The 27,472-nt window shown below is 44.2% G+C and overlaps 1 protein-coding gene across 3 annotated transcripts in view; it reads left to right on the top strand.

Annotated features, from left to right (window-relative positions):
• Positions 1 to 27,472, top strand: part of Stac (SH3 and cysteine rich domain) — a 121,845-nt gene that overhangs the window by 29,986 nt on the left and 64,387 nt on the right. The window contains exon 2 of one of the 3 annotated variants that reach the window (XM_059268800.1): positions 19,508 to 19,754. The exons of 1 other annotated variant lie outside the window; for it this stretch is intronic. In XM_059268800.1, coding sequence (XP_059124783.1) covers positions 19,508 to 19,754 — 247 coding nt within the window. Of the gene's footprint in view, positions 1 to 19,474; positions 19,755 to 27,472 lie in introns of all 3 variants that reach the window. One more of the 3 variants, XM_059268799.1, reaches the window with a different exon arrangement.

Genomic DNA, 27,472 nt, shown 5'->3' with positions numbered 1-27,472 from the left:
CATTGCCCATTAAGCACTGTTAAGTGTATACCAGACCTGTCAGCATTGATCACTGGGACTCTAGTGACAAAGAGGGAGAACCCACCTGACCCGAAGGAAGTTCACACTCAGGTTTAGATGAGATACAAGCAAGCTCCAGCTGTTATAGATCTTAACAGAGCAGGTGGCATTCTAAAAGGGTGATGGCATCTCTATGCAGAGCACAGAGAATGGGAGGCAGGCTGAAGACCCTGCCGGCTGATCATGGCTGAAACACTGCATGAGGGTGGCTCTAGCAGAACCGACCCTGACTTCACCAGCTCCTCATGGAGGACCTTGCTATTCTGACTTTGAGTGGTACTGTCTCCATCTGTAAGTTGGTATTCTGGCCTTTCATAGAGGGGTAAGGAGGTGCATTGAGAGAGTGTGTGTAATGTGCTAGCACTCAGTAGTAACTTTGCTCCACAAATGAAATCTGTGTTCAGGTAAATAATGTTCTGTTCATGGTCTGTCTTGCTTTGTAAACTTAAATTAGTCCTCCCCACTAAGCCACCTTTTCCTCAGCGATAGGACACTTTGGACACTTGGAGTCACATGTGAGGACACAAGACTGAAGAAGAATCAATGTAAAAGACAAAGCACTTATTAATGAAAAGCTCCATTGAACTAACTCACACATTCATTCCTTTGGTCAGCATATTTCAGGGTCTACAATGTGTCATGTGTTGCCCTGGGTAAGCACTTGGTGTCCAATAAAAGCATAACACAGGCCAAGCTGGTAACTTAGCATCTTCTGGTCACTGTATTAACAGTAAGTTAACAATGCAGGAAGAGCATAGCATGCACAAACCCTTGGCTCCAACCGCCGCACTGCATGAACTGGGCATGGTGGCACACATCTGGAGTCTCAACACTCGGGAAACAGAGGTAGGATAATCAAAAGTTGAGGGTCACCCTTGGCTATATAGCCAGTTTGAGGACAATTTGTCATGCATGTGACAATCTAAACAAACAGACAAGAAAACCTGGCAATCAATAAAAAGAAAATGCTTCTAGATATTTTGCACTGAGTCTCCCACATCTGGGACTCTATAGCCCATATCAGCTCAGGCCAGCCACGTTTTAGTGCCAGGCATACCCAGGTGGTGAGTGAAGCCACTTTATGCAGCTCTATACACCTGGGAAACAGGTATGAACAAAACAGACAGGACCCCACTCTCAAGGGCTTTGTGTTCTAGTGAAAGTAACCCAGCTGGCCTCTGTGGGGCTCTGTAATTACAGGGTGAGGAAGTGGCACCTGGCTTTCAGTGTGGTGACCCAAAAGCAATAGGATGTGATGTGTCTTGGTTCTTAGCATTTCTACTCCCTCTTAATTAAAACCCTACACACCAATCCAGCATTTCACCATCAGACAGCAGCAAATCTCTTCTACAAACAGAAGCCCCTACTTCCTACCAGATGCTTGTCGATAAACATCAGACACAAGCCATGCTGCTCACCTCCATTTTGATTTTCTCACTGTGTAGCTCAGCACGTTTAGCTGCTGAGACCAGCAGCTCACAGATCCCAGGAGGTTCTCACCACAGTTATCTCTCACGCAAGTTAAACACTTGCAAGATTTGTATTCTATCATGAGCCCCACAAATGTTTTCCCTATTATTTGTGATTACTAAGTTATTTGTGATTCTTTTTTCTGCCTGAGGTGTCATTTCTACCCTTTTAATTTACTATTTTTCTTCCTGCACATTTAAATGTGCAATTCAGCTGGGAATTGGTCAGGAGAGAATGCAATTTGTCATTTTTGAATACTTCTTATGCTGAAACAACTCTATGCAGACCCACACGTTTTGTTTGTGGTCCTATTTTTTTATTTCATTCTACACACACACACACACACACACACACACACAAACACACACACAAACACACACACACACGCACACACACACACGCACACATGATTTTTGTTCCTATATTAAAAAATAAACTATACTTTATGTATAGTGACAGCTTACCTACTAAGTAACACTATAATAAAAACAATTTGATATAGTTTTTAAAAAGAAAAAAATGGAAAATATTCAGGTTACAAACCCCTCCCCCAAAACATCTTTAAATGACTTTTTAGTGGGTCAATGGAATAAACATTATTTGGTAGCTATGGATTTCTTTATGTATCTTTAAATTTAGCCAAAAATATATACTCTGGTAGCTTGCCCATTTATTCTTTAATTTTTTCTATTCATATGTGAAGCTATAAGATATTGGGATTCTATTTAAGTTTTACAGTCATTTGCAAAGAGTTCACTACATAAAAAGCTAGGGCCCTCCATTTATAAAAGTGATATACATTCTTATCTTATTTGAGCCTCTTTTTCCTTTATCTTTTGAGTTAATCTTCTGTAGCAGCCCAGGCTTGACCTTGAACTTGCAATCCTCCTGCCTCAGCCTTCTGAGTGCTGGAATGAAGGTTTCGTTCTTATGTTTTATTTTATAATGTAGCATCCACCAATAACTGACTTCACCCTTGACCTCATTAATCTCTTTTGCTAGATTTTGTACTAATATGTCTATCAGAATATTTTCTTTTGTTAGTATTTGGAATTTTCTTCCTCACCACTCTTGTCTAATATTTAGGGTTTCTTCAGTCTCTTTTAAATTTGCTCTGCTGAGATGTAACTCATTATCATTCACTGTCCTGTATTTTACTTCCTTCTCTGCCATTTTGTAGCTTGTTTCTGGAATTTTGCGTGCTCCTTACCACTCTTTTCATTTTAATTCATTCTTTCTTTACTGTGTGAACTTTTGCTGATAATTTTTAAAAATTGCTTATTTGTTTGTTTGGTGTTTTGAGACAGGATCTTGACATGCTGCTCAAGATGACCTGGAACTCCCTCTGTAGCCCAGACTGGCCCCAAACTCATGATCCCCCAACTTCAGCCTTCTAAGTACTGGAATTACAGTCATGAACCAACATGCTGGGCTTCTGAAAAATTCATGACAATTCATTGTATAAAATGTGCTAATGGATACTGTTAAAACTTTCTCAGCTGGGCAGTGGTGGCGCACACCCTTAATCCCAGCACTTGGGAGGCAGAGCCAGGAGAATCTCTGTGAGTTCGAGGCCAGCCTGGTCTACAGAGCAAGATCCAGGACAGACACCAAAACTACATAGAGAAACCCTGTCTCAAAAAAAAAATTCTCATTTTTTGAAGCAGGATTTTCCTCTGTAGCTCAAACTGCCCTGCAACTCACAGCAACCCTCAGCATCCTCTCTGGCCTCCTAAGTCCTAGGGTCATAGGCAGGGTTAGAGGTTTTCTCCACCAGACCCATCTAACCTTTAAAACTTCCTGTAGCAAAGATCTAAATATACTTTATTTTTTAAAAAAGTTCTTATATTCACTCATTAAATGTATGCATGTGTGTGTGTGTGTGTGTGTGTGTGTGTGTGTGTGCACGCGTGCAGTCATGGTGAATGGGGCACATGGTCAGAGGACAACTTGCAGGAGTCAGTTCTCTCCTTTGGCCATGTGGATCCCAGGGATCAAACTCAGGTTGTCAGACTTGACAACCAAGTGCCCTTCATCTCCCTGGCACCACCCTCCTTCGTAAAGTCTAGTGTCAATTCTCACACTGCCACCCCAGAGAGGACAGTCACTGCTCCCCTCCTGCAACTGTGCAGTCTACAGTGAGGACTGCAGTAGCACAGCCACTTCCTTTCCCATCCTAGGGAGGATGGTGATGACGACTCCTTGTAATGACTGCAGGTTACAGGAGACGATAAAGTCCCGTGAGCACAGTGGGACACACAGGCACTCGGATGCCAGCAGTAACAATACCACTGTGCTACAGCCACTGTTGCTGTCCTTCCCTATAAATGAGGACATTAATACAAGGTGATGTCACCCCTCCACCTGCTTCACTTGTATTTTGTTACAAGTCAAGATACTTCCATTGCTGTTAAGTATTTCTAAGCTTTGTGTCATCCGTTTCATTAAGAAGAGGTAACAGGGGGCTGGAGAGATTGCTTGTTCAGGGGGCAGTGCACAGACAAGCACTGGGTTCCCAGCACCTACTTCAGGTGGTTCATAACCACCTAAAACTCTAGTTCCAGGGGATCCAAATCCCCCTCTGGCCTCCACAGGCATCTGCACTCACATGCACATGCATGCATGAGCTCACACACACACACACACACACACACACACACACACACACACCATTTAAAGATACAAAAATTCTTAAAAGGCAGAATTTGTAGCAGGAGAACCTTCTTGGTGACCTCTGTTCACATAGTTACTTCTACTTTACTGACACTGTCCCAGTTACAAGGGTCTTTGTGCCTCCGTTGCACTGTTTCCTACTGCCTTGGCTCTCTCTGCTCATCAGCGCCCCTTTGCCTGCGTTTAGAATGCTCAGGATAGACCCCAGGCTTGTGTGGCTTCCTGCTGCAGATGAGTCTGCAGTGAGGCTGAGGGTTTCTCTGGGTGTGTGGACTGCGCTGTTATCTGTGAGCATGTGCAATATTTACTTTTGTTACTAGAACATTCTGAGAGGACTGTGGCAGGACTTAAGATGCCTCTTTGCCACACTGACCTGACACACGGCAATTCGTGCTGCTAGACTTGGGTCCTCTTGCCTTGGTTAGCTCAGGTAGCCTCTCACCTTACCAATGAATGATTCTTCTACACCAGCTGTTCTCCTTTGGTCCAATCGGTTTCTTTTTATTTCCCCTAATAACACAGTCTTTAGTGATTTCCAGCTTCTAATGTCTTTATTGTATTCTCCCCACAGCTTCTCAAATGCCCCCGCCCCAAAGTCACCTTTCTACACAGCTAATCCTTGTTACATTGACTTGGCCAAGCAAATTACGTTCTAGCATTGTAGCACTTAGATAGTTTTAGGAGCAAGCGTAGGGAACTATACAGGTGCGATGTTCTTTCCATTGCTATTTGTAGTGGGAAGTATACTAGAGGGTAAGGGTAAGTTGTTGTAACAAAGAACCCCAATAGATATAGATTTAATATAGATTTAAAACTACATGTATATTCCTTTCTCTCCCACACTTCCAGGAAGGGTATAGTGAGAACAGCTCTGCTCTTCGTGGTATTTTGTGTGCCCATTTTCTTCCAAGACATTCCTCCTTGTACATTGCCATACATCCCATGGTTGAATAGGATCTCCACCACATCCATATGGAGGCAAGTATGGAAAAAGGAAGTGATGCAGACACACACACAGCCCTAATACCTGTTTCAGAAGGACACGCAGCACTTCAGTATATCCACAGCAGGAACTCGGGGCCATTTCTGAGTGTAACTGCAAACATGTTTTGCAAAATGTATTCTAACCACATACCCACAAGAGAACTTTTTAAAATGGATTTTGGTGAGCCACTACAGATCTCTGCCTCAAGTACTAGAAACAATAAAAATGTCTGGCAAAAGAGAACTCCTTAATCTCATACCTTCATTCAGTGTATCAGCAGGACTTAAGGAAATAGAACACCACCCCTGGAAAATACCAGGCAAGATTCACAGACCCTTCAATAGAGGTTATGATTAGAAGGAACAATACAGCGAGCTGTACTTCCCTGTGATCACATGACATTCACTACTACAAAGAGAAGTGACCTATTTACATCGTGGAATGACCTACCAACTATCACCTCAGCCCAATGATCAAGGTTAACATTTGCTATGGAATACATTAATACCAGGTACCACCTTACATGCTTAGGAGGTCCCGCAATAATGATGTTCAACAAAAGCATCACATGAAACCAAACTGAAGGACATGTCACAAAAGAGTTAGTCAAAAGCCTTAGAAAGAGCCAAGGTTCTGAGAGACACCCACCCACTCAGGACCTGCCATGGGCTAGAGGACACTGAAGATAAAGAGTAACTACGTGTCTTCTCTGCTGGAGAAAGAAAGGATACAGGACAGCTACTTTTCATAAGGCAATGTTCCAGTAAGTCTATAATAGCATGGTAGTTTCATGGCATCTCTCATGTGTTAGCTGTGATGCATGCATGGTGGTCATGTCAAACATTAACTGGGAAGGCCCAAGGAAGGAATAGGAGGGTGCCTCTATTTTGCCACTTGCCCATATGACTAAAATTATTTCAAAATTTGATGTTAAGAAACAGAAATGTCATGCAATGTATCACTGAGCTGTGCTTTTATAGATAATGGAACCCCAGATTCAAACCTACTGGATTGAAAGGTTTGGAATTATTCTCCAACATATCAAGTGTGTTTCAATGTTTAAAGTTAGTAGTTTGGGCTGATAAGATGGCTCTGGATGTCAGGCTCTTGCTGCCAAGCATGGCAACCTGAGTTTGATCCCTAAGACCCACATAATGCAAGAAAAGAACTGACTCCTGAAAGTTGCCCTATTATCTCCACACACACACAAGATGGCATGTCACTAACGTATATACATGTACACATACATGCACACATACAGTAAATAAATAATAAGTAAATAGATAATGTAATTTTAAAACATAAAAATGGGAGATAATGAGTAGGTATCCCCCTTTCATTTGGTATAATCTAACTCTAGGATATTTCTTCATTTAATATTTATATAAGCATATATTCATTGCTTGTAGTGTTGGGTTTCATAAAGACATTTTTATCAAAGCATATCATGCACTTTGACCATATTTACCTTCCGATATCTTCATCAAAATCTTTGCCATTTTACCATTCATGGTGACATGTACCTTTAATCCCAGTACTCAGGAGACAGAGACAAGAGGATCTCTGTGAGTTTCAGACCAACCTTGTCTACATAGAGAGACTCCCATCTCAAAACCCAAACCAAAATCTCTGTTGTTCTTTTGGCAAAGGAAACTTCAGCAATTGCCTTTCTCACTGGATTGGCTGTTCATTGGGGGAAACATCAGCTAAGACTCTACCCAGATCTGGGGGTGGACTTGCTGCTCAGAGTCTCCAGGCAGCCATTAAAGCTGTGAGCCGTTTAATAGAAAACCATTAGCCAAGTACTGTGAGCGCAGCTGCAGCCATGGAGATGCTCCACTGTGGATTGAAAATGAACCGTCAAGGCTCACATGTATTACTTGAGGTACACAAAGTAGTCAGCATATAAACTGACTTCCTTAACCACTTTTTCTCAAGACCGAAGTTTTCTCTTGAGTTCCTAAAATTGAAGACAGCAGATACAGGCTGTGAGGAGACTCCCAGATGTGGCCTCAGAAACTTGGGTTCAAGTTCTCACCCTGCTGGTAATTTTAGATCCAGTCAGTGGTGTCTGTAAAGAGAACTTCTGAACTACAGAAAGGGTCAACTGTCTCCATGCCAGGACCTCAGCCATAGGCCTTGTTCTTCTCGTCTCACTTTCTAACATGATGGGATGAAATCTGCTCTTCCTCTCATCAACTTTTAAAAATGTGGGTCAGCTCTTGCCTCTTTCTTGATCACAAGGGTCTCATTTTCTACCGTGAAGTCTACTCCATTAAAACAAACCTCGAGTCCAATTCCCTGTTGTCTCCACTCCTTCTGCCACCAACCTCCTCCTCCCTCATCTGTGGACACCTCACCAAGGTGTCCCTGGGCTGAGAACTTCCAAGGCAGAATGATCGGTGGCTTGTCCTCACAGGCAGCCTCTGCCTGGCTTTTTCTCTCTTGTCCTTGCAACTTGCCCCATCCCCAAGTCCTCCACTTCCAAATCCATGGGGATTTTTACCACCAAGAGTGCTTAGCAAGCCTGACAGTCACGTGCACCGGGTTTAGAGTTGGTCACACTTGGATTCATTTTTCCAGGCAGGATTTATTGAGCATCAATAATGTGTTAGATTCTGAAACATAAAAGGTCAGAAAACAGTGGAAATGGCCTGCCCTTTCAGAGACCTCCTTCCAGAATAGAAGCCAAAGAATGAACAAACAAAGCAATAAATACATAACATAGAGCCAGGCTTTATGCGCCTCTGACATTGTACACTGAGGGCACAGTGTCAGGCCCATGACATCTCTTCCGAACCGTATAAAGTTCACTGGGTTGTGAAGAAACACTAGACAAGCCCAGGTTGCAGCACACTCTACAAGACAGAAGTTCTGTGTTCTTTAAAGAAGAAAATGTCATCAAAGTCAAAGAAAACCCGACACACTATTTCAGGCCAAATGAGACTAAGGACATGAAAACTGAAAGGAATATGCAATCCTGGATGAGATATTAAGAATGATATTTTTAATGCTCTTGAGACATCACTGTCCAGTTTTTCAAAATCCAGGTATGAATAACAAAATCGCATTCTTGTGTAGTATGTTTTCATAATTCTTCTGAAGAAATATGTACCAAAGAATTCAGAAATGTTGAGGACTGATTGTGTAATGTATCCCCTAACAATGATAGCAATGACGCTAATAATAATAATCATTATCACTGGGCCAGAAGGAAGGATACAAAAAGCAAATATTGCCAAATTATTAACAACTGTTCAGTCTTGCTAAAGGGGAGATCTGCACTCCTGGGACTATTCTTGCCAATGTTCCATGGGCATGAAATTCTTTTAAAATAAAATATATATGATAAAAAGCACCTTGAAAAGCCAAGTGGAACAGATCTGAAGAGAGTGAGAGATGAGGAAGCCTGAGAAGGGACCAGCCTTGTTGGAAGGTGCAGGGAACAGTGGGGGCCCGGCAGCAGCATTCTTGGTTTGTGTGACCAGAGGCCAAAGGGACCAGAAGAATGGAGAATGAGAATGATCGGGATGGTCAGTCCTCGGTTCCAGTGGGGTCATGGAGGGCGTTGAAAGGGCATCTGTCCATACAGTAGCTGGGGTGTGGAAGTGTTATCAGGTTCTGTCTTAGGAAATCACTGTTGGACACTTGGCAGGAAGTAAAGCACGGAAACAGAATGTAATTCCTGACTTGGGCAGAGAGCATTTGAGAACGGAAGTGGTTCAGAGAGACAGGTGTCAATGACGGGACCCACAGGGTGGCATCCAAGGTGTGTGAGATAGATGGATTCTGCATGGGTTTTGAAAGAAGTTTAGATGAATGTGTTGGCTGCTGGGCAGGATATAAAACACAGAGCAGAAATAGGTAATCACAAATAACTTCAGGGCCCGAGGTCTGATAAACTGAGTAAAATGCTAGGCTGGTTACTACTTAGAGTCTGGATGAAGAGAATGTGAGAGAAGAAGTTGCTTTCAAGGGCACAAGGGTCAGCAATTCAGGGATCTTTATAAGAAACTAACCGTGCCATATGACCTACAAAGGTCCCACTACAAGCCTTGCTCAGGTCCCAGGGCCACCCCAGAGTAAGATACATGTTCCTTGTGACTGCTGAGATCCCTCTAGGCTAATTTATGTGCCCACAGGAAGCAGCCTGAGCATGGTGAGACCATTTGGGAACCTGCTCAGAACAGTGCTCTCTCAGTGTTCATCATGGCTGACATATGTACGCTGGAAAATGTCCCTTTCATGTCCTTGGGGCACCTCCAGGCTATATCCTCATCTTCTGGATTGCCCCTATCCATTGATCTTGCATGACCACCACTGAGGTGCCCCAGCCTCACTTGGGCTCTTGAAGTCTTTTGGTTTTAAGCCTCGGGGTCAAGAAGATGTACTTCCTCTGCTTCCTTCTACTGCACACAGTGCTATAAAATAGCTTGCAGAGATATGGTGTGGAGACAGGCCAGGGCAGGCACCACCACAGGTACAGAGGAAACACCTCTGTACAGGCTTGGAGAGGATAAAGGAGGTTGGGTACGGTTTGTGGCAAAGAATGGAGTTAAAGATGGCATAAAGGAAGACTCAAAGTCTTGAAAGCAAGAGCACTATTTGGATGATTCTGTGATCCCCCCCCTCCAATAAATGTGGGAAATCCAAGCTTCTGATACAGAAGGCGCACTCTCCCACTTACTCAAGTACTGAAACAAAGTGCCCACCCCATGGCAGAAACTCCACTAGGTAAGGATACAGACAGCCGTGAAGCAGAGTCCATACCTCTTAGTGTAAGGTGAGAGTGGGCAGAATGCAGCCCCAGTGATGTAGCAGGGATGTGACTGCCTGGTACCAAGGCACCTAGAAGCATGGGATACTGAAACATTGTAGTGAAGTTATAGAAAGTTCTGGCAGGACATGGGCAGAAGTTCTGAGCTGAGATTTAGATGCAGAGCTAAATCTCTGCAGGAGCACATGTGTGAAAATGTCCAAGGTAATAGGCTAAGACAACCTGCCTGGTTGTCCACCCTTGTTACCTTGTAGCTTATACTCTAGACGGATGTGTCCGGGACAGCACCAAGCACAGAACAGGAGCCTCCTCGGGGCAGCTTTCTGATAGACAGACATTACTCTAGGGAGGCAGTGCTGTCCCCCAGCAAGCTTTTATTAAAGACCCTGTTAGTTTGGTACAACTGCTATAATAAAATACCACAGACTGGGTGACAGAAATAACAGGTCTATTTTTTTCTCCATTCCATAGGCTGGGATCTAATATCCACATATTGTGTTCTTCTGAGGCTTTGGTCTCCTGGCTTTGCGAAGGGCTGCCTCCTCCCTGTGTCTCACCTGGTCATTCCTTCATGTGTCTGTGTCCAAATCTCTTCTTTAGTATGTGTGTGTGTGTGTGTGTGTGTGTGTGTGTGTGTGTGTGTGTGTGTTTGTATGGGGTGGGGTATGAGTGCCCACTCATGTGCATAGACATAAGTCAATGTTGGACACCTTCCTCTTTTGCTTGCCCATTTCTTCTTGGAGACAGGGTTTCTTACTAAACCTAGAGCTCACCAATTCAGCTGCAGGTTAGCCATTGAGCTCCAGTGATCCGCCTATCTCTGTCACCAAAGTGCTGGAGTTACAAATGCACGATTCTACATCCAGCTCTTATATGGGGCTGGGAACTTGGATACTAATACTTGTGAGGCAAAATTTTCCCCACTGAGCCATCTCCTCATCCCCCAAATTTCCTCTTCTGGTAAGGGCACCAGTCAGATTGGATTAGAGCACATTGTAATGGTTTTGTTTTGACTTTAATTACCTCTGTAAAAACCAGATCTCCAAACATAGTCACATTCTGAGGTACAGGGTGGAGTGTTAAGCCTTCAGTGTAAGAATTAGGGAGGACACAATTCAGAATGTAATGGGTACCTACTATTTACAAGGCCATGCTTAATAACCAAGCTTTGTGTTGTACTTAAGTGTACATGTTTGTTCTTTAGCCCTCTGGCTATTTAGTCAGTGGGTTCTGTGAATCAAATTCTAGAAGGGCTCATAATCTAAACCTCTCATGTGCTTTCGAGATGGTTTTTCCATGATGCACGGAGCCAACACTTGTCCAGAGTCAAGCTCTTCTCTTCACTCTTGAGAAGAAATATCATTGGCCCCAGGGTTGACCCCCCTCCCCAGTTTCCCTCAGCAACAGCAGCAACAACCCATGGAGCAGAAGAAACCAAGTATGGCTACACGTAGTGGGCTTGGTGGCTGCAGTATCTTCCAGCTTGGATTGACTGCCCTTGATAGGTCATGTGGGTCAATATCTACAATTCCAGTTCAGCCTCTGTTCCTCCTAGACATCCTGGTAAGACTCCAAGACGAGGAGGGTCATAGAAACACCCCACAAAATCCCTTCATGCTACACCAGGTCACTGACTCTATGAGCCTTCCTTCAGGCTAATAAGGAACCCTCGTGCATATACCTTAGAGAGCAGTGTAAACCTTGCTGGTGATTTTCTAAGTTAAAAAATAAAGGCAAGTTTACAATGAACAGTCAATTTAGAAGTATTGTGACCCAAAATTCTTTGCTCCAATCACCTCTAAATTTGCCTCCTCCTGCCCTTTCCAGCCCAGATCCATCATGGTCACCACCTCTATTCACCCATCCATTGAGAAGCTGGGTATCTAACTATAAATCCCTCTCCTCTCAGTACCCAATGGGACCTCAGACTATTTCCTTATACTGAGATTAGTCTCTGAGCTTACATTGTTCCTAACCACTGGTGTCTTCTCACCTCATTTCTTCTCAGTACACAGATTCTCATTGCAAGGAGGAATGTCTGAAGATATTATGTATGACTATGCTGTATGACATCATACTCAGGAGAGAATGTATGACTATGCCGACATTATACCCTGGAGTCATTTTAGAAAAACAAAGACATGAATAGCTAACACATCTTTAGAAATTTGGGGTGGGTGGCGCTCTGGCTGTGTCCATGTGTCTGAGATGGAGATGGTGGCTAGAGACAAAGTTGGATGAGTTAGATCCATCAAGAACAGCCCCGCCGGGCGGTGGTGGCGCACGCCTTTAATCCCAGCACTTGGGAGGCAGAGCCAGGCGGATCTCTGTGAGTTCGAGGCCAGCCTGGGCTACCAAGTGAGTTCCAGGAAAGGCGCAAAGCTACACAGAGAAACCCTGTCTCGAAAAACCAAAAAAAAAAAGAACAGCCCCACAACAAAGACAGAAGTTCAATGTCATCCTTAGCTTCATAGAAAGTTTAAGGCCAACCTAGGCTTATAACATGAGACCATGTCTCAAAAAACAGAAGTGAATCCACCCTCTGGGGTTGTAAAGAATGTCTGATTGTTCTAGCCCCTACTGATGCCTCCCTTTCTCTGACTACATAGACTCGGCAGCAATAGAAGTCTACTTACTACTCTGTGACATTGGTGCGTGGTCTGGTGTCACCTCAGATTGTTCTCAACATCGCTGCTTGTCTGTAGAAGCATACCCTACACTTCTGAAGAACAGACTCTGCTCTTCTGTATTACAATGCCCTACAGGGTCAGAGCTGTGAGGGAATTTGGAAGCACTATGTTAAATTTCCCCTTTCCTGGTGGGACTCAAGTCATGAAGTTTCAGAGACTTGCTTCAACCACGCAGCTGTAGGGAGCAGAATATGCAGTCAGCCTATTCAATAAATGTTGCTTTACCTGTCTGTCCATTAACATGACTGCAACGGAGCCAGGCAGACACAGGGAAAACATTTCTGACTTTTAAGTCACTGTCTAGACTGCAGTGGATCTAACCTCCAATGTTTTGTGCTTGCAATAAAAGAAATCAGACGTGGTTGGGGAGATGGTTCAGTCAATAAAATATGCGCCACACAAGCATAAGAACCTGAGTTCCGGTCCTCAGAACCTACCTAAAAGTCAGACATAATGCTAGATGTTTATAATTCCAGCATGGGGAAGGCAGAGACAGGAACTGGGACTAACCGGCCAGCCAGCCAATCAGTGAGCTCCACACCCAGTGAGAGAGCCTGTCTCAAAAACTAAGATGGAAAACTCCCAAGGTCTGGCCTCCACATACATGCAAATGTGTGTGCACGCGCGCACACACACACACACACACACACACACACACACGTGCACACATGAAAGTAATACAACTATTCAAAAACAAAAACTTAGCATAAAACTGGAAAGCTCACCATAGGCCCTGTACTTTCCAAGGCCCGGAGTGTACTGTCTGCCCACTAGCCTTGGGTGTGTTTGGGAAACACTCTGACAACCCACAGCATCAGCCAGACTTGAAATAGATGCAGTTAGTGGTCCAAAGGGTTGATGAAGGATGAAGGAAAGTGTGTTTCAGAGGGAATGCACACACATGAGGGTTAATCACCTCATTAACTCATTCCCTTCATGCTTAGATCATCAATTGATTTAATCATATCTTTATAGGCAAAAAGGGGAGCCAGTGACCATTTCAATGGGAGATGTAACTATTTTAGGGGACATAAAATGTCAAGAGGACTCGGGAGGCAGAGCCAGGCGGATCTCTGTGAGTTCGAGGCCAGCCTGGGCTACCAAGTGAGTTCCAGGAGAGGTGCAAAGCTACACAGAGAAACCCTGTCTCGAAAAACCAAAAAAAAAAAAAAAAAAAAAAAAAAAAAACACGTTGATTTTCAAAACCAAAGATGTAGCTCACATAGGGAAATTCAGAATGAGATATTTGATTGTCAACAGCTTTCTGATGACCTCATCTGAATCCAGACAGGAAAGCCAATGTGCTTGCTACTGATGCGGTTTTAGATGGCTGAGAAGACGTTTGTAAAGGCAACTGATGGTTTTAGCTCAACTGAGTGCCCACAGGGAGTGTGTAGCTGCCTGTGTGGGCAGACGGGTTCGCAGCACACTTTCCCACATAGTTCAGACTTGAGGTCCTGCTCAGAACGTCAAGCACACACTGGTTAATTAGCTTCATTGCAACTGCAGCTTCTCCAACTGGTGAATCAACATGTCTGCATTATGGTCACCTTCAGGCTAAATTCTCCATGTGCTCTCAGGATGCCTGACTTCTGCATTCCCTAATTAACTGCCACCTAAGTGCTGTTTAAATGGCAGCTGCATAGATCATTTCTAAAATCCCAGCTGGCACCAGGGTGACAAATCGTGCTAAGCTGAGAGATTTTCCTAAGAGGAGGGTGAAGGTGAGCTCCTTTCTCTCCAAAGTTCATTTGGCTTCGGGGGCTTTGAAGTCAGAGACTTCTGTATGAAGGCATTTAAATTGTCACATCTGGTCTCTCGTCTGCCAGATAGGTAGTGACCTGCCATAGATGCTCTGTGCCTCCCACTATACATTTGTCCAGAGTGCACACTCTCTTCTATCTGTAAGCTGGGCTTTCTTTTCCATCTCTGCCCTCTCCCTCCTGGCTTCTCTCATGTTCTGAACAATCAAAAGATCCATACCCTGGCCTAGAGGAGGCTCAGAGAGTAAAATGCTTTCAAGTGCCAATACCAGACTTGTATCTTCAGAAACTGCATTAAAAATAAATGCTGGACATGATAACATGTGCCGGTAGTCCCATGTGGGAGGTAGAATCAGGTGGATCCCTGAGGATACTGTCTAGTCAGCTTAGACTACTTTCTGTCTCAAAAACTGATGTGGCACCTGAGGTACAACAAATGGGGTTGTTCTCTGCCTTCCATGCACCTGCATGTATGTGGACCACACCACCACAGACACCACACACACACACACACACACACACACACACACACACACACACACAGATCTGTAAACAACCAGCACCAGCTCTGCCAGCTCGCTTGTGTCACTCTGCTAGTCAGCTCTGCTCTTGTACACTACACCCACCCCTCATCCTCTAGTTAAGGACAGAGCTCCAACAGTGACCCCCTGTTATGCATCATCAGATTAAAAGTAGCTTGAAAACAACTAGCATTTAAACGAAATGCTCCCCAAGCAATGCTGAGATGTTACAGCCCCCGCTGGCCACTGTCTTCTTACTAACCTGCTTCATGGCAAACTCAAACTGTCTTTGCCCACCTGCCACCACGTCTGCTGTCTTCCCCTCTGGCCATTCCTTTCTGAACCCTTGTCACCGCACGCTCAGAGCGTCCCTGAATCTGCTATGTTGCTAAGGTTTCTCAAAGGCCTTCCTTTGCAGAGCCTTAAACTTCATTGACTATTTAAATGGGTGCTGGGATTAAGTTGACCCCACTGGCTTTCCAGCCTTCTCTAACTCATTTCCTTCCCTTAGCTTCCATAACACCCTTTCTCTGAGTCTCCTTCCTGGGCAGCTTCTTCTCAAACACCATGGCCTTGCCTCATGACTCTTCTTTTCACATAAATTTGCAGTATCCTGAGGTCTGTCTTCAGACAGAGTCTCTCTAGGGTCTGCTCATGGCATTTGTAATGATTTCAACTGGTCTCATGGCCTTGTTCGCCATCCATATGTTCATGGCTCCCCACTCACTAGGATGCTTGGACCTTCCTCCTGAATGCCAAAATCATGTATCTACTTACCAATACTTTGACTCCCCTTGAATTCTAAATAAGCACCTCAGACCTCCCAGTCTCTCTTCTCTGACGTTCCTCCTTCTAGTAAAAGGGTATGCCTCCATTTACTCAGTTGCACTAATCAAAATCTTAGAGTTACTCACTCATATCCAACCCCTCAACAAACTCCTGGGTCCACCTTCAGAATATGCCTGGGATCCCAGTATATCTTACCACACCTGTCAGAATCCCCTCTTGGCCAGACACTTAGTGCAGGCACCTCCCAGCAGGTCTCCTTGCTTCAATCTTGCCTCTGTTTCTCAAAAACTCCCCAGAGCATCCCTTTAAATAAAAGTCAGCCCTTGCCACTTTCTTGCTCTGAACCATTGCCCTTGGGATAAATTCCACAGCCCTTGCCACGACCAACAAGGAAGCCTCAACTGAAGCTGATTTTGGATCAGTGACCTTGCCACATCCTCATCAGTTGCTGAGGGGACATGGCTTTTTCACTGGAACCATTGCTGCTGGTCTTTCTCGTCACCCATAATGCTCTTCTGCTCTTTGTCCAGCTACCAACAATGTCTTTCTGCTAGTTTTCCACTACCTACAATGCTCTCCTACAACATTACTCACATACCCACTGCTTTCTTCACATCTCTGCTCAAATGTCACCTGTCAACCTGTCAAATAAGGCTTCTTATGACCTTCTAAAGCCTGTATCTTTATTTATTTCTCTTTGTAACTTAAGTCCTCACCCAAGTATGTTGTCATTTATTCATTTTTCCCCTGCCTACTTGACTTTAAATTTTAAGGAGATCAATTTCATTGCTGTTGAATATTTTTTCACTGTTTTATTACCAAAATTGAGTACTATGCCTGGCTCCTGGTAGCATCCAAATAGATATTCATTACTGAATTATTTAATGAATAAGGGAATGAATGATCCCCTACTTGGAGAGCCTTCTAATATGTGAGTATGGAGTTGTAGCTCAGTGGTAGGCTGTTATGTACAAGGTCCATCATTTGACCCCAAAATCAATAAATGAATATGTAAATGAATCAAATTTACAAAAATTTTAAGAACTGAGGAATGAGTCATTTTCAGCACATGAAAAATGTACTTAAGAATATTTATGGAGAGGCTGGAGAGATGGCTCAGCAGTTAAGAGTACTGCCTGCTCTGCAAGAGGACCCAGTTTCAATTCCCAACACCCACATGGCAGCTCACAGCTATCTGTAACTCCAGTTCCAGGGCATCCGACACCCTCACACAGACAAATGTGTACTTAAAATAAAAATAGAGTTAAAAAATCTTTTCAAAAAACAGAATATTTGTGGTTTAATAGTTGAGAGCACCTGCTGCTCTTCCAGAGGACCTGAGTTCTGTTCTCGGTACCCATGTCAGTCAACTTTCAAAAATATAATTTTGTGTGTGCGCGCACACACGCGCATACACACATACACACACACACACACACACACACACAAGTGTGCACATGTACACCACAGTACATATGTGGAGGTCACAGTACAACTTGTGAGAATCAGTTCCCTTTCCTTCATGTGGGTCCCAGGAATAGAACTCAGGTTCTCAGGCTTGATGATAAGTACCTTTTATGTGCTAATCCATCTCATCAGCCTGACATTAAAGTAAAATAAAATAAAAGCTCAAGAGCCTGGGTGGCTCACATATGAGCTCTCAGCAGGAGACTGAGGGAGAGAATAACCTGCAGGTTATCCCGGGCTGTCTAGGAAGTTCTAAGACAGCCCAGGCTATGATGCAAGATCTTGTCTCATCTCTGTCCCTAAGACTGGCAGAATCCTTAAAATGAAAAGATTCACAGAATGGAAAATATGCTCTACTTTTGAAGTGAATCACTGCAAAATCAGACTGCAAATCCATATGGCTCTTTGGAGGCCATGTGTGGCCTTTTTGTGCTGTGTCTGTGCTCTGTGACCACGGTGGCTGCCTAGTCTTCTGAGGTCAGGATAGAGGTGGGGATGGAGGTGGCAGGCTTGACATTGCCCCATGCGCTCATCTTACATGTCCTATGTCCTTAGGGAGCCCGTCCCCACTTGTAGAAACTCCAGTGAGCACAGGGCACCTTCATGCATGGTTTCAGCTGCTGCACAGGTGTGGTTCTGGGTAATAGAAAGAATGGCCACAGGTGAATACTTACCAAAGGAGGCCACCTCAAAGGGGTAGTGACCCCTGAAAGCCATATGACTAGTACACTGTTCACTCCTCCTCTCTGGGTGGAGGGAAGACAGGGTGCTAAGGGCTGATAATAAAATGTGTGAGAGATTTGGAGGGAGTCGTGGTAGCTGGCAAGGACTGAGCAAAACCAGTGCTGGTGCAGACTGTCACCAGGCTGAGGGCCCAGAGTCCAGCAGCAGGGGTCCAGCCCTTTGCTTAGTGCTAGGGAGTGAGCCTAAGGTTTCATACATGCCAGGCAAGCACTCCGCCACGGAGCTATGGCCTGACTCTTGTTTTTCACCGTTTAATTGCTGAGATACAGAATTGCCAAAGCTGAAAGGAACTCACTCTGCAAATCAGGCAGGCCTTGGATTTGTGATCCACTGGCTGCCGCCTCCTGAGTAGCTAGAGTTTTAGGCCTGCAGCAGCACACTCAGCTGGAGCAAGTCTTTATGCCTAAGACAAAGGAAAGTCCATAGAGGATTTTAAGCATGAGATTCACATGTTCGCATCTCTGCTTCCAGAAGACTCCCCCCAGCATCAGCATGGATTGGATTAGGAATGCAGACTGAACTCAAGTCCCAGAACTCTTCTAAATCCACTTGGTGTCTCTCCATAAGTCCCAAACACAAAAAGAAATGATCTAGTTTACTGAGGCTGAACACCAGGGCAAGGGCATATGAAGGGTAAACAGGCTGTTGAAATATTGTGTCATACACACACACCACATACATAAACGCATGTACCTCACACTCCCCCACACCACATACACACAGGCACATGCATATGCAACACACACACACACACACACACACACACACACACACACACACACACACATATATATATATATATACACATACATACCTCACATATAACATCCATGCATATCCATGCAATGGCACACATACATGTACATAAACACATATACATACACAAATACTACACACATGCAGAAGCATATATCACACACACACATACACCACATGGGCATATAGGTGTGCCTTACACACAGACACACACACACACATACACACACACCTTTCTTGTCCACATATTTCAGATACATGCAGATTAGAGAGCTTCTGGCTTGTGCCCTGGAGACCAGTCAGCCAGATTAATGTCACATCAGAGGGAGACATTGTTCATATACTATGCTGTCCGCAGAGACTAATAGCTATGGTCATATGACATAAGACCTGGTCATGAGAGAAAGACAGTATTACATACACAGCCTTGGCACCCAGGAGTTCAAACTCATTTCCAACTACACAAACTCAAAAGATCAAAGGTCAAAAACCAGGCATCCTGGGACTTGAGACAGCACATTGGTGGGACCTAGAGGAACAAGGGTGAGAAGAAGGCGGAATAGGGCAGATAGAGCTGCTTTCTGCTTGCTGGCATATGGGCTTGGGTGGACCACTGAGTCCCATTTCAGCTAGCCGCTGGCCTTGGACCACCCACACTGGCCTGGCAGAGCCTCCCGGGCTAAGGTGTCCATGGGTCAGGACAGGGCAGAGTTGGCTGCACCCGCCACGGGAGTCACAGGACTGATCATAAGAGCGGTTGTCCTGTCATTGCATTGCAGCTCCAGAAACTAAAACGGTCACTTTCTTTCAAGACCAAGAGCTTGCGGAGCAAAAGCGCTGACGACTTCTTCCCGAGAACCAACAGTGACGTGAAATTGCAAGCTGACCTGCTGGCCAAGGCCAGCCCGGGCCCCAGCCCAATACCCATCCCTGGAAGCCCTGCATCCATGCCCACCAGGGCTGGCCTGCACCCCGGCAGCAGCAACAAGGCCCACACCTTTCAGGAGCATGTCTTTAAGAAGCCCACCTTCTGTGATGTCTGCAACCACATGATCGTGGGTAAGACCCCCTTACAGCTGTAACGCCCCTGGGAAGCTGAGTGAGAGCCGGGTGCCCAGGTTCAGGGACCCACGGACCAACTCTGAGCTTCAGAGAGTTAGATACAAGAGGGTCCATGTGGGGAGTGGTTTTGAGGAAGAGGACTTGTGAAAAGCATAGGGAAGCAGGGCCAGGTGGAGGGAGAAGTTGTTTGGGATACAGGTGTAGCCGAGGCATCAGCTGGCACCCTCTACCAGGAGCCTGGTGCCCTTTCACCTTTTTTGTGTGTGGCCCATGTACACCTTCCTGAGCCTGACATGCCAGGTGGGCAGAGGAGACCTGAAATGTTTGTGTCTGTCATCACTAAAACCGGACACATAAGTGATGACGAGTGTGGCCAGGAAGGTGGAATGCTCTATGATCCCCTCACCTTTGTCAAGGTCCAGTTAAGGTGTGTGTCAGTGTAAAAGAGAATCAGAGACAATTTATTCTAGAGCCAAATATTAGTGGCCATGATCCAGGAAACACAAATTTAGATTACCCCAAATACCATGCTTTGATGTTTCATGAAGTTTTTAGAGTAATAGAACAATGAAAGTTATAAATCAAGGGATTTTTTTTTTAATGCATGGATGGGATCATCAGGTAGCCATGTTACAGAAAAGCAGGGAGGTCTCAGCCATCAAGCTCAGGTGTCGTCAATGACATGCTCAGGCTTTGGGTTAGTGGAAGTTTAAGGTCATCGTAGAGTCCAGAAGTTATTTACCTCCAAGTTTCACAAGGCTGTCAGGTCAAACACAGAGGTGGGCAATCGGTGACTAGGGAACTAAAGGTCCATTTGTCTCTGGACCTGCAATAGTCCAGCTCTCTGAAACAACAGAGTGTTAGGAGGTGCAACTGTGCATCGGCACAGCTTTGGTTCTGGGCCCTTCCACTCCCAGGTGGGATATTCTAAGTCAGAAGCGACATCAGTCCCACTGCCATGAGACCTGTCCACATCTTCAGACAAGGCTTACTGCCTCACACGCTCTGGTTTTACTCTCCACTCTCCCTGTTCTTTCTCCGAACAAGCCACATTGAGAAAACAAGGTTTGTATCAATCAACAGATTTCCATCATAACACCACTTAATGATCCTGAAATCCCCGCACTAAAACATCTTTCAATTCTCATTTGAGCACCTTCAAATCAGACAGAGCCCGACTGACTGAGACGCCGTGAGGTGGTTAGTTGTATCTTTTCTTGTCCTTGTCCCTCACTCTTCCCTTAAGCCAGAGGCCCAACCCTGTCATCCATTCTCCTGGTGAGGACAAGAGGTGGAATGCAAGCACCTTGAGTTCTTGAGCCAGAGGTGGCCCAATGTGACTCTTGATGAATTCCTTTGGCTGGATAAATTGAATGAGAAATCCCACAGTCAGGAGGGTAGAGAAATACCATTTGACATTTCCAGCCACCTGGAAAGAGGCATGGATAAGACATGGAGAATGGGGTCAGCAATCTGATCCAATGCTTAGGTCGCCTTTGGAGTTTTCAACCTCCTTGCCTAGTAGATGCAGCTCATTCTTAGCGCTCCCACCCACTCACACCTCCATTTGACCATGATGTGGCACCTGACTGCCAGTGTGGGAGACTGGGGGGTCCCTTCGTGTTCCCTGCTCAGAGTACGTAGGTAGCCTGCCTCCTGCTTGGTTTTCTTGAATGCCTCCTCTCTGAATCCCCTGCATCACTTTCAATTGCCACCAGGCCTTTTCAAGGTACTTCTATTCATAACCCTGAAAGAGGTGATGAACATCTATTTTAGATCTCACCATGATACATGTGAAAAGACAAGGAGCATGTGTTTTTAAGAATGAGTAATGGAAATGCATTCACCTCTGAGGAATGTCACAGCCATTACCCTAATGGGCTTCTCAGGGCACCTCAAATACAGCAACAATTTTATAAGACTCCACACTAAAGAAGGTTACACTGTGCTTCTGTCTGAATTAAATTTATATTGTAGCTGCCTTTTTAAAAAAGTATGTGTATGTGTTGTTGGGAGGAGGCATGTGCACATGCCTGCATGTGCTCACAGAGGCCAGAGCTGGGATTACAAGTGGCTGTGAGCCTCCTGATGTAGGTCCTGGGAATGGACCTTGGGTCCTCTAAAAGAGCAGCAAGTGTTTTTAACTGCTGAACCATCTCTCCAGCCCCATGCATCTGCCTTTTAAGTTATTTTTAATTTTGAAGACAGAGTCTCATGTATCCCAGGCTGGCCTAATTATCTCTAATTAGGACAGTCTTAAACTTCTAATCGTCCTGCCTTCCTTCCACCAGAGGACTGGGATTACGTTTGTGTGCCGCACACCTGGTTTTATAAGGATCAAACCCAGGTCTTCATGAATGCTGAAGAAGTACCTTAGGTGCCTTTTTCATTGAAATCCTTTTTTAAATAGTAGGGAGAGGGGTGGTATATGTATATATATGCATGTGGAGGCTGGAGGTTGACTGTCAGGTCTTATCTCTAGCACTTCCCTTTGTTTTTGAGGCAGGGTCTCTCACTGAACCTGGAGCCCACCCTTTCTGCTAGGCTGGCTGGTCATGGAGCTCCAGGAATCTGCTTGCCTTATCTCAACACCCCTCCAGCACTGGGAATATATATATATATATATATATATATATATATATATATATATATATATATATATATATATATGCTGCCACTGTTCTTAGCTTTTATGTGGGTGTTGGGGATCCAAACTCAGGTCACCTTGCTTGCTGTACAAGCATTTTTTACCCCCTTAACCAGTGGTTCTCCACCTGTGAACAACCCCTTTGGGATCTAATGACCTTTTCATAGGAGTCACCTAAGACCATCAGAAAATACAGATATTTATATTATGATTCTTAACAATAGCAAAATTTCAGAAGTAGCAAAGAAAATAACTTTATGGTTGGGATCACCACAACATAAGGAACTGTATTAAAGGGTTGCAGCATTAGGAAGATGCCCTGAACCATCTCCCCAGCCTTATGTCTTTTTCATCTTTAAAAACAATAAGGAAAATAGAAAAATAGTCAACAAGTTGTCCTGATCTTTTCAAGGATTTAACAAAGTAAACTAGTACCTTCTTTGAGGAGAGCAGGGAAAGGACTGAAAGACGTGAGGTGGGACAGAAGTGATGTGAGAGGCTTCTTGGAAAGGAAGAAGAGGAGATTGACATTCCCCTCCCCCTCTAGGTTTCTGAGACAGAAGTACACTCATGACTGGTTTTGTGAGACACCTTAGGTGTGCCATGTTGACAACTGCCCTTAAAGTTGGCAAGGTCACATGTCCACCAGGGGAACACTGACGAGTAGAGACAGGCTCATAGCTGACCATCTGTTGCGAGTTCCTTCGCCTCAAACTTGGTGCCTGAGGTGCTCCCTGCTGAGCTGGCCCCACACCCCATGCGTTTATGACCTTTACCAGCCTATCGTCTTGCCTCTAAGGCTCACTACTCTTCATTCTCACCTATGGGGTAGGGGTGCTGTGGATGAATTTCAAGAAACATTTCAGTATAATATTTTAGTTTATTCTTTGAGAATTTCATACATGCAAAAAATATATTTCAATCATATTCACCCCACCAACTCCTTCCAAATCCTCTAACTCTCTCTCTCTCTCAATTTTATGTACTTTTATAAAAACCTTGCTGTGTCTAATTAGAGCTGGCTGTATATACAGGTGTGGTCATCCACTGCAGCATGGATAACCCACTAGTACAACTGTAGGGTGTGAAGAAACTCTGAAGGGAGACCCCAGGCTCAAATAGGATGCAAGAACAAAGAGTGTTCATTATACCAGCATGCATGTGGGGTCATTCACCTGTACAAAATGGCGACAACCCCGAGAGGAACATGTAGGCTCCTTTTAAGCACAGCTAAGGAGGAGTTTCAGGGTCAGCTACGTAATTGGTTTAAGCAAGTAGGAATCACATTAGTATATTTCTAATTGGCTGAGGTTTAGTCTTATCATTTTTGGACACATCTGCACAAGCTTGGACATGACTCAGAAGGGGCTGCTGGTTTGTCCTTGAGATACTGTAAGGCTGACTTAGATCCTCTGTGTTTGTTCTCTCCCTCGACCCTGAATGGAAGGGCCTTGTAGATAAATGTCCCTTTGTTGGAAAAGACACCTATTTGCCCTTCTCAGAGAACTGGAACCTAAATTCAGTTGCGAAAGTGGGAGAATTTAACCCCTTCACCACTAGAGAAAACAAATTCTTTCTCTCCTAGCCATCATCAACTGTCAGTCACTTCTCAGCTACGAGTGGCAGCTCATGTGCCCCACCCCTATCCATACATCTTTTGCAGGTCTTGTGCAGAGACCAGAGGCTGTTAGTGAGTGCTGTAGTCCTTTGGTGTCTCCCCATTCTCTAGCTCTTCCAATCTCTCTACCTTCTCTTCCTCAATGTTCTCTGAGACACGGGGGTAGAAAGTGTGATATAGTCTCACCTCTTTAGGCTAGCTCCTCCTACAAAAATTGGTCACCTTTTCCAGCCAATGATAGACAACCCAACCTTTCATAGAAATGTGAGAGAAGCAAGCAGTCATGTGTGTTTGTGAACTCCAAAGATGAATGCCCTGCCTCTGTGACAACAGGACTCAAGACTAAGTCTTAGATGGAGAGAATTATGAAGTGACCAAGGTCTTTGGTAGAAGAACACCTCTTTTCCTCCAAGTAGATGATCTCCAGAAATCTATAAGACTTGACAAGGAGAATGAGGGTCAGAGGACCGTTTTTGTGTATATCACCTAATGGATTCTGCCTTGATAGTGAATTGAGTATCGGCAATGGCTCACTCAAGGGAGCAATGAGCCAATGTGACAATGCAATAAGTCGACATGTACTTTTATGTGGAGTGTGTGTGTGTGAGTGCACACATTTTCATATGTGTGAGTGTGCTTATGGAGGCTGAGGCCAATATTGGGCATCTTTACTCTCCAGCTTATTTTTTGAGTCTGGCATTACACCTGGAACAATTTGGCTAGACTGGGGCTGGCCAGCATGCTCCAGCATCCTCCTGTTTCTGTATCCCCAATGCTGAGATTACACCACCATGCCCAGCTTTTTCATGGACATAAAACACATGTTCTTAATATGACTAACTCCAGGCATGGGTCTGTTCTGTCAGTTAAGGAGATTTTTTTCCCTACAAGTCCCAAGCTTTCTGTTTATTGCTGGATACCATGTTTCTAAGACTATTTTAAATTAGTTTTAATGGCTTTAGCTGTAGTCTACTTAGAAGCATGGCATATTAAACAAACTCAGATTTTATGGACAGATTGTTAGAAAAATTATTGGATTTCTTTGCTTAAAATTTCAAGGCTACTTATACAGTCACTGTAAAAAGAATCAATGGCTTTCATAACTGCCCAAGTTTTCCAGAAGGGAAAATAATAATAGTGTTGTCTTAGGTAAGGATTATTGTGAGAGCAGTTAGTTGTACAGGGTGCCCTTTCAAGGAGCCCCAAAGAACAGAAAAGAGAAGGCACTAAGTGAGACATAGTCTTATCCAGGTCTATGTCAGACTCAACCAACTAAAGAGTCCCACCAGAGACAAGAGATTTTCCTGTACACATCCCATCACCCAGTCTCAGGCCATGGCTGCCCTGGGAGGAAGGGGAGATGTGGCATCCAGAAAATAAGGATCCTATTTGGTTAAGATTAATTATCTTACAGAAAAAGTGAAAATGGGGGAATGTGTGGTACCTTAGCAGTGAATGATCACTGCACCAGCACAAACAGGATATGAGCAAGCCACCAACAGGATCCACCATGCCAATCATCATTCATCAATCAGCAGGGTAGCATCCTTTGCTGAGAGTGCATTTAAGGTGCAGGAAGACTCTGATGTTGATAGACCCATCATCATTCTAATAAATCATTTGGCATTAGGAAATGCTACCACACACCCAAGCCAGACCTTTCTGCTAAGCTGTTGTCTCACCATTAGTTTAACCATTTCATTACCTATTCTGAATGTACCCCACTGCTCTAGATATTAACCAACTCTTCAGTGGAAAAAAGAAACATATATACATATAAACACAAAACAAAATTTAAAAAGAAAAAGCAGTGCATGTACACTGAATAATTGGGGTTTGGGAGAGGGATGAGAATGGCCAAACAGAGACTGAAGGGAATATCTAAAATCAAATATAAAGTCTGTGTATTCTCACAGGGAAAGAACCTCAGGGGCGTCTGTGGTCATTTAAGTGAACAATTCTTTAGGGCTGTACAACTTCTACACAAGAAAATATAAACATCTCTAAAGCATTCCTGGAAATATATGAAACAGAAACCTCCTTGAGCAGTATCACTATGTTTCTGAATGCCATCCTTTGAAAGGGTAAAATCCTTGGCCCACTGACATAGTGAGAACATGGGACAAAAGGTGGTAGGAATGCTGACCTATGACCATTTGTCCCTGTCCTGTCTCAGACAACCTATTCTCCATAGAAAGTTCTGGATACTGTTTTCTCAGCTCATTTTCAGCATTCCAGCATTTGACATCTGAAATGTCCTTCCTTACTACTCTGTCCCTCCATCAAGCCAATCCAAAATCTATCTAATTAAAATGTATCTGCCAGTTCTGTGGCAAACACTTGTTACCTCTGAAATTTCATGTCATTTCTCACAGCCCAAACTTTGGTAAGTTCCTTGAAGACATGATCAGTTCTGATAGCATGCAATGCCCAGTTCTGGGTGTCCTATCTGATGAGCTGTTCATCTCTGCTACCCACAACTTAACTGCTTCACTAAAATTACAGGACACAAATGCAAAGCAATGCTCTCTCCATTAGAGGCAGATTTCCTCCCATGTTTTCCCATCTAGTCCCTTCTAAGAGAATCGTGTTGTGGCTGGACAAAGAATGTTAAGTGAAAGAAAGCAGAACCAGGGCTAGAAAGATAGCTCCACCATTCAGAACCAGGGCTGGAAAGATAGCTCCACCATTAACTGCTTTCCATGCAAGCATTAGGACCTGAGTTCAGTCCCCAGGACCCATGGACAAAGGCCAGATGTGGCGGTGCATGCTTTTAGTCTCAGTGTTGGAGAGGTGGAGACAGGAGGATCTTTGGGGTTTCTTGATCAGACAACCCAGACTACTCGGGCACTAGGCTCCAGATGAGTGAGAGATTCTGACTCAATTAATTAATTAATTAATTAAATTATAAAAATTAAACCCAGAGCTGACATCTGACCTCCACACACATACAAGGTTGTGTGTGTTGGGGGAGGGGGTGAACAGAGGAATGGGGATGCTATGACAGTCACAGTAGGAGATTGCGCTGTTACTAAAGACTCTCCCTTCTAAGACCCCTGCTTCTCTAATGCCTGATGCCACTTGGTCACTAGTGAATACATTTCAGTGTGTCTCTCTGTCTAGTAAACACAGTTTGGAAGACCTTTCAATTCCTACAAAGGTAATTTCATTGAAACATGAAGATTTAAATCTCAGGCTCAATGTTGTTTTCAAGCAGAATGTTTGAGAATGTGAGTGGCTGGTACTCAGTACCTTTCCACTGAAAGCAGAAAGCACAAAATACTTTGAAAGCTGCATCTCCTATTATTTTTCTGATGCTGCCAACAAGTATGGATTTAAAATGTCTCTCTGATTATGTCAAAGGCTGAGGAAATGGCTTGGTTGATAAAGTGTATGTCATGCAAGCATGAGGACCCACATTCCAATTCTCAGCACTTACGTAAAAAGCTT

Source organism: Peromyscus eremicus, chromosome 7 (genome assembly GCF_949786415.1).
Source record: "Peromyscus eremicus chromosome 7, PerEre_H2_v1, whole genome shotgun sequence".
Classification (NCBI taxonomy): domain Eukaryota; kingdom Metazoa; phylum Chordata; class Mammalia; order Rodentia; family Cricetidae; genus Peromyscus; species Peromyscus eremicus.
Note: the sequence above shows the minus strand (reverse complement) of the source record. Positions and strands in the feature narration are given on the sequence as shown.